The sequence below is a fragment of the Colobus angolensis genome, unplaced genomic scaffold (genome assembly GCF_000951035.1).
Source record: "Colobus angolensis palliatus isolate OR3802 unplaced genomic scaffold, Cang.pa_1.0 Scaffold138, whole genome shotgun sequence".
NCBI classification, from domain to species: Eukaryota; Metazoa; Chordata; class Mammalia; order Primates; family Cercopithecidae; genus Colobus; species Colobus angolensis.
In genome coordinates this window covers 3,961,109-3,969,351 of record NW_012114466.1, presented here as the reverse complement: position 1 = coordinate 3,969,351, position 8,243 = coordinate 3,961,109, and the positions used below count along the sequence as shown (strand labels likewise).

Genomic DNA, 8,243 nt, shown 5'->3' with positions numbered 1-8,243 from the left:
GAGGGGAGAGGAGAGGGAAGGGAAGGGAGGGAAGGAGGGAGTTCCAGGATAAATGACTCTTAGGGCAATCAGCCAGAGAAAGCAAATCATTCATAAGAGAGAAAATGAAGCAGGCCTCAGACTTTTCCACAGTCAATCTCAGTACCAGAGGGCAATGGACCAAAGTCTACAACATATTGAAGGGGGAAGATGTGACCTGTGGACATTATATCCAAGATATAGAGCCAGGATGTATTCATCATTTTCTTGAGTGTCATTTAAATGTCTATTCTTCTGATACACTCAAGGAAAAGTAAATTCTTACAGAGAAGAGCATCTATATAAACCCATTTTTACAAATATATTTCTTTCTGCCTAGCTCCTTTCCATGTATGTGCCATGGAGAGATGCCAGGAACCCTGTGGACAGTGGTTATTTCTGGGTAGTGGGCTTGGTTCGATTGTTTACTTCAATCTCTTCCTCGTCGCATTGGCACCTGCCTTACACAGCTGTGGGGGATATAGAGGCGATGCAGGAACATGCTTTGCACGGCGCCTGGCATGGGAGGCTTCAAAAACTAGAACACTGGAGTCTGCTATACGCAAGCTTGGTTAGTGGAACCAGGCTGAAACCTGAGAATCTGTCATTTTTCAGCTTGCTAGTGAGACGGATCTGAGAATCATAGAAGGTGCTCCATGAATATCTGCTGCTCTGAATTAAGCTGAAACCAGACAGCGACAACCCATTTTGAGCGAGCCATTCACAGGCAGTCACTCCTGAGGCACCAGACCACTGAGGGGAAATCTTATTTAAGGCAAGGAAAATGACCAAAGGCTGGGAAGGGAGAGGATCCAACTGCATGAGCCATACATTGATCCTTAAAGAACTGGACCCTGCCTCTCTCCAAAGCTACCCAACAGGCCGACAACCCTGGATGTCGTATGGAGGAGGCTGGGATAAAGACTGTTCACACGAGGAAACGTGTTCTGTCTCAAGGTTATGTCTAGTGACCTGGGTTTGCGTGTCTAACATAACTGGAAATTACTCAGCTATCTGCCCTTTTCTGTTAAGATTTTTCCCATCATTAAAGAAAAAAAAAATTGAAAATACAGAAGCAGCAGAAAGAACAAAATCATACCCAGGGACACCTCACTTAAGGACAACCTGAGTATTTTGGAATATTTTCCAATCTGCTACAGATATTCCATACACATCTTCTGTGTTATTATTAACTCTTCATGGATATCCTTGTTCCTGGCTATAGATTTTAACTATGTGGCTGTATTGTGACTCATTTAGCCTTTTCCTGTTCTTAGGCATTGACGTTATTCTTATAAATAATGATACCATGGCTAGCTTTGTAGATAATGTATTTTCTACATTTGAAAGTATTTCCTCAGGAAAGATTCAAAGAAGAGGAATTACCATGCCAAAAGATATTGAAATCTTTAGCTATATACTTTAAAAATACTTACCTTGATTTCCAATACAATATCTAAGGTTCAAGTCATTATTTATGCTGAGATTCTTCAAAAACACATTGTAATCTACTGCAGTATCGCTGTGGATGTTGTAGTGTTTCGAAAACCTAAAATACAAATGTTCTTTAGCAATGAGAAATTATGAATCTAAAATGAAGCAAGTTTGTTACTAAGGTATCCTTTACACTCGGGCTGGCATTAATTTTAATGTCTGTTTCTAGCTACAGACGGAATTGAAAAGTAAACCCCAGAAAATGTTACTGTCAGATTTTTGTTTTTAATGCAGCCACTTCGAGATCACTTCTTTAGCCTACAGATGGATGCATTGAGATTACAGTGAGACAGCAAACGTTGCTGGACCTGTTGAGAAATGGCCAGACCTAGACAGCACCTAAGGAGTTTCTCCTTGCTCTGGCGGGAGGGGAGCTGGGGCTCAGTCTGCACGGCAGCCGCCTCTCCACTCCAACAGCAGAAGCAGGTCCCACTTGCCTTTAATAATTGTAGGGAAATGAGTCAGCCAGCACAAAATTTCCATAAACAGGGGAATGGAGAGCTGGGTGGAGGAGCCAGCAGAGATGATCTCGACTGAGCATACCCTTTCTCTAGAGAGAAAGTGAGGCCCGCAGATGGCATATGGTTTCAAAACAGGGGGTGGTAGAGGGGGCAAAGTTTCTCTTGAAGCATTCTGGGATTTTTATATGTAACATATAAAATAAGACTTTTTAAAACAACGAACCACTATCCCTGAAATACACTGATGTACAGAGAGAGAGAGAGAGAGAGAGAGATGTTTTGTTTTGTTTGTTTGTTTTTGTTTTAGACAGAATCTCGCTCTGTTGCCCAGGCTAGACTGTGGTGCTGCAATCTCAGCTCACTGCAACCTCCACCTCCCTGTTCAAGTGATTCTCCTGCCTCAGCCTCCCGAGTAGCTGGGATTACAGCCATGCACCACCACGCATGGCTAATTTTTGTATTTTTAGTAGAGACGGGGTTTTGCCATGTTGGCCAGGCTGGTCTCAAACCCCTGGCCTCAAGTTATCTGCTCACCTCAGCTTCCCAAAGTGCTAGAATTATAGGCATGAGCCACTGTGCCCAGCCGAGACAAACTTTTTTAAAAGTTAAGATAAATAGGATGTTTGAATTTTTAAAATAAATTTTCTATTATTCAAGTCTTCCACCTGATAAATGGTTTTCTAGATCATTCCTGTGTTATTACATTTCTAAAAATTGACGGGTTTTAAGTGTTTGGTTATATTATCTCCATATGTGTTGATTTCTATAATTATCTAATCTCATACTGCTTTCTAAAAATTTAGTAATTATCACTTAAAGTATTTGTTATTTTTCTGTTTTCTAAATTTAACAAAGAGTAATGTCATGTAGTTATTTCAATGCATACCTTTTTTTCCACTTAGACGACTCTTGCCTATTGTTTTAATAAGATAAATGATCTCTAGGTGTGATAGCTGCCAGATGTTAGCAGTGAAACTCCCTAAACAGCTTCATCTTTCATCCATGGTCTCTGTCTTGTGAAAATGAGGTAGTAAGTTTGAGAAACCAGACGGCCTAATTGAGGGGAGAAGGGTATGACTCCAATCAGCTCATAAACCTCTCCAGCATCACCACCTGTAACTGGGTTTCATTCATCTGCTCAGGCAACAGGCTGAACTGTAGTGATTTGTTTGCTGGTTTTACAAGGCTGCTCATAAATGATTTCACCTATTTCAAACACGCTGGCCTCCAGGGCAGTGGAGAGTAGGCTGGAGGGAGGCGGGAAAGACAAAACTCAATGGGTTTGGGGATATCCTGATTAAATAGAGGGCTTGGTGGTAACTGTATCTCTGGCCTCTTGTTCTATGTAGGTTGGACAGTAGTCTGCTGCCTAAATGGCACAAGTCATCACAGGGTAACGGGCATTCATGGAGTCTTTATGATGATGAGATGGTCACTGTGAAATCAGCCCTACTATGCGCAAGCGTGTCACAGGTATGTTATGTACATTACGTTGAGTCTTCACCCCAGCCCTGAGAGGTGGGCTGCTCAGTCCCCATTTTTTTTTTTTTTTAGATGGAGTCTCGCTCTGTCGCCAGGCTGGAGTGCAGTGGTGCGATCTCAGCTCACTGCAACCTCTGCCTCCCGGGTTCAAGCGGTTCTCCTGCCTCAGCCTCCCGAGTAACTGGGACTACAGGTGTGCACCACCATGCCTGGCTAATTTTTGTACTTTTAGTAGAGACGGGGTTTCACCATGTTGGCCAGGATGGTCTCAATCTCTTGACCTCGTGATTCACCTGCCTCAGCATCCCAAAGTGCAGGGATTACAAGCGGGAGCCACCGCACCCGGCCAGTCCCCATTTCTTTAAGAGAAAACTGAGTCTTGACAAGGCCCAGGAGCTACCCTGAGGCCCTAGAACAAGGGAGGAGACAGCACAAACTTCACCTCCAGCAGCCTGACTTCAAAGCCTGGGCCATTTGTACCACACAAAGAGCCGAATGTTGAAATTAAATAGAAAGCTGTTAGATAAAAGAAAGGATTCAAAAATGCATTGTGTTTCCTGCTCAAAAATAAAAAAGACAAAGTTAATACTGAAGCAGCTTCTCCAGGAAAGAGTATATTCTTGAGCTTCAATAAGAAAAGCATTAAAGCAATTGAAGAAATGGTCTACTTTTGATCTTCTGTGTTTCTGAGTCTAAAGGAAAGCAATTCTATTATGTTCAGTTTCTCAAGCCTTATCATGAAAATAGCATTGTTTTTGAGGCTTAAAAAAATCTCAAATAAAAATTTGTGGCGTTCTTTATTATTCAATACTTATGAGATGGGGAAGCAGACAGTAACATTTTTTATAGATTTACTAGGTTGGAGACTGCAGTGCCAAACACAAGGTTTATTGTCAAATAAAACACTGTTTTGTTTTTTGATTGCCTGTTTTAGAAGAGTGCTGCCTCTGTTCTATAATTGCGTGCACAAAATTATTTAATTTGTTTTGTTTGGATCTTATTCTGGACACTTTCCCAGCCGGAAAAGATGTAAAAATTAAAACATCTATTATATCTTTTATATTCTGAGGTGGGTTATAAAGAGAAAAAAAAGAAAAAGACATTCAAAAGAGTAGGAGATGCCATTTTTTAAAGTCCGCCTGCTTTTCAGGCCCTGCAGCACCAGTAACATGTCACATGCCCTCTAGACTTCCTTGCCTCAGGGGCAAATTCTTCCACTCTGCTTCTAGCAGCAGCCACACTGTCTTTATGAGATACAAGGAGCTACCGGGACCCATTTTCATAGCAACTTAGAACACCAGTGCAATGCGAAAAGCTTGGGCTCTGGGCGAAATGAGACTTGGTGCTTTTGTTAATGGTCTGGTGGGTATTTAGAAAAGTGGGAAAAAGCACGAAGAGGGAAAGGACCTCTCGGCTGGGTACTGTAGAAATTAAGCTAGACATGGGCCCATCTTCCAGTGGCTTTCACTCAAAACTCAAATAGCTACAGAAGCCAAACATTTGGCTTCTTCTGAATGATGTGGAGTTTATAGACGGCTCAAAAAAATGCCCGTGCAGGCTTGTGTGTGCTGCCCTTGGAGTCAGGAGCAGGTGGTGGTGGCGTTCAAACGCCATGAAGCAGCTAAATGTTCTGCTGTTCATCATCCTCCTGCCCCACACCCCTGCACCTCAGCAACAACAGTCCTCAAAGGAAAATTAAGTCTCCGTGATTGTATCAGGATGCAGAGCCAACGGGGAGCACAGCAACAACGCGTGAATCCTGAAATTTGTCATTCTTCTCCTAACCCCAGGCTTTGAGTAAAAATCAATAGTGAACTAGAAATATGTGGGATGGGGGGCGGGCACAGTGCCAAGTGGGGAAAGAGACAATTGGTGATGGATTACTCCAATAACCTGGATGTGTTCAAAGCTGCGGGCCAGAGGACGGACCCGAGGGTGCTTCAGGAATGAAAACCATTAGCTCTCATTTTTGAGAATGCATGGGGAGCTTTAGGAACATGAGAGAATGTCCAGTGAGTGCCTCTTTGAGAAATAAGGTGTGTGTGTGAGGTGGGGAGGACGAGAGATGGATGGAGCCAATGAACCCAACAGGTCTCATTTTGAAATTGGTTAAAAGTTCTACTGAGCAATCTCTCACCGTGCCTTCATTTGCTTACTTTTCGTATTCCTCATCTCTTAACTTCAAACAGAAAGTCTCCAGAACCCTTCTTAGCTCCTGCGGTTGAACCAGTCCAGTCTTGTTAACATCAATGAGCTTAAAGGCTTTCAGAACAGTCTTAATGTTTTTGAAAACCTATGTATAAAAAGTGATTTAGGAAAAGTCAAAAGATCTAGTGTTAGAAACCAAATGGCAATAAAAATGTGAAAGGTTTTTTTAATACTTTTTATAAAATAAAATGTTTTCAAAGACTCACAGTGGTGGGCACTGCAAAAATGACATGTCTACGGAAAAAAGAACACTTTGCATTTATTGAATGTTTTCAAGGCAATTTTCTCCGTAAATGGTCTTAGTAATTTAAAAAAAAAAATATCTTTCTGATGTAAAGCAGTAAGTCTCATACACAATTCATTCCCTTTTAGGGCCGTATGAAAAAATCTTTTTTGTTAATTGATACTTAAAAACTACAGTTCTGGCATGGCTGGACTTGTACAATTTTTATTTTTCACAGCCATATGCAAACTATTTTTACTAGGAGCTGGAAAATATGACTGTATATTTCAACCCCTCTAAATTTTTTAAAGATATCACAGAAAAGTTTTGTAGAGACTTCTCCAAACTCAGCAAATGATATTTCGTGGGTGCACAGATGCACACGACATTAGGATAGACCCTGTGGATCCACAGGGAGCACCCACTATATTTATTGGGTGCACAGATGCACATGGCATTAGGACAGGCCCTGTGGATCTGCAGGGAACATCCAGTTGTGCTCTTGGCCTTAAACTACTTACATTCAAAGGAAAGAAGCACAGAGCTGTGTGATGGAAGCCTTTCAACCCCTCTGAAGGAGGTACTATTTCCCCAACGTTAGATATGGAAACTGACTGCTCCCTGCTCACACTCCACATCTTATTACCAAGGACTGCTGACTCTGCACAATCCAGCCCCACGCTGTGGCTGCCCACCCCCCATCTTTCCAGCTCACTCCCTTGGGTGCACAGAGCTCACAGCCTTGACCCACTGGGCCCTCCCCTGGGCTCCTGCCTCCCTCCACACTCCTCCACGCCTCTCAGCCTCACTTCCTTCCTAACCCTCCCATCAACACCTTCGCCGCTTGGCATATATGCTTGACTCCCTCCTCCCCTCTGCTCCCTCCTACTCTCTTGGTGAGACCCTAACCGGGGGTAAACCCAACTCGCCACCTCTTCCAGACCCATCCAAATGGCCTGACATGGCTGGAGAGAAACACACCACGAGCACCTCCCTGGCTCTCCTAACTCGAGACCATTAACTCCACCAGAACGGGTGCTCTGTGGTAATCCCACCAGGACGGGTGCTGCGTGGTAACCCACCCCATACATCATCACTCTCACACACACATCCACAGATACATGCACACGCACCATCATTCACACACACATATATTCATACACACACATACACCTGTGCATATACTCACATACACACCATCACTCACACACATATGTTCACACAAATACTCAAGTGCACACACACCATCACACACATATATTCATACATATACATGCCTGTGCATATACTCACACACACCATCACTCATACACATATATTCACACACACACATACATGCACTGATACATGCACACACACCATCACTCATACACACATATATTCATACACACACACCCCTGTGCATATACTCACACACCATCACTCACACATATTCTCACACACACGCACAGATACTCACAGGCACACACATCACTCACACACACATATATTCATATACACACACAGAACTGTGCATATACTCACACACACACCATCACTCACACACATCTATTCGCACATATATTCACACACACATGCACACTCACACACCTGCATATACTCACACATTCACACCATCACTCACACAAATATTTACACACACATACATGCAGATACTCACATGCATACACACCATTGCTCACACCCATATTCACACACCTGTGCATATATTCTCATACCATCACTCACACACATATATCACACACACCTGCATATACTCTCACACACACAGGCATATACTCACTCACTCACACCATCACTCACACACGTATATTCACTCACACATGCACATATACACACACACCCGCATATACTCACACACACTGACATCGTCACTCACACACATATATTCACATACACCTGCATATACTCACACACTCACACCATCAATCACATACACATATATTCACACACACATGCATGTACTCATACACACACACCTGCATATACTCAATCACTCTCACACACACATTCACACACATATGCACATATAATCTCACACACACTCACATACACCATCACTCACACATATACTCACACTCACACCACCACTCTCACACATATATTCACACACACCTGTGCATATACTCACATGCACACACACTTGTACATATAATCACATACACACAATCACTCACACACATGAATACGTTCTCTTGCACATATACTCACACTTGCATATACTGTCATACACACCCTCACACACACACACACACACACACACACACACACATACTCCATCCACACAGCCATTCCCACCTTCTGCACTCTCCTAACCTCCAACTTCTCCTCCCGCCTCCTGCTTTACTGATAACCTT

General features: G+C 42.9%; 1 protein-coding gene across 4 annotated transcripts in view; it reads right to left on the bottom strand.

The window, feature by feature from the left end:
* Positions 1-8,243, bottom strand: part of EFCAB6 (EF-hand calcium binding domain 6) — a 328,394-nt gene that overhangs the window by 236,910 nt on the left and 83,241 nt on the right. For all 4 annotated transcript variants that reach the window (XM_011934784.1, XM_011934785.1, XM_011934783.1 and 1 more), the window contains 2 exons: positions 5,612-5,748; positions 1,455-1,567 (listed from right to left, as the gene is read on the bottom strand). In XM_011934784.1, the coding sequence (XP_011790174.1) occupies positions 1,455-1,567; positions 5,612-5,748 (250 nt within the window). The remainder of the gene's footprint in view (positions 1-1,454; positions 1,568-5,611; positions 5,749-8,243) is intronic.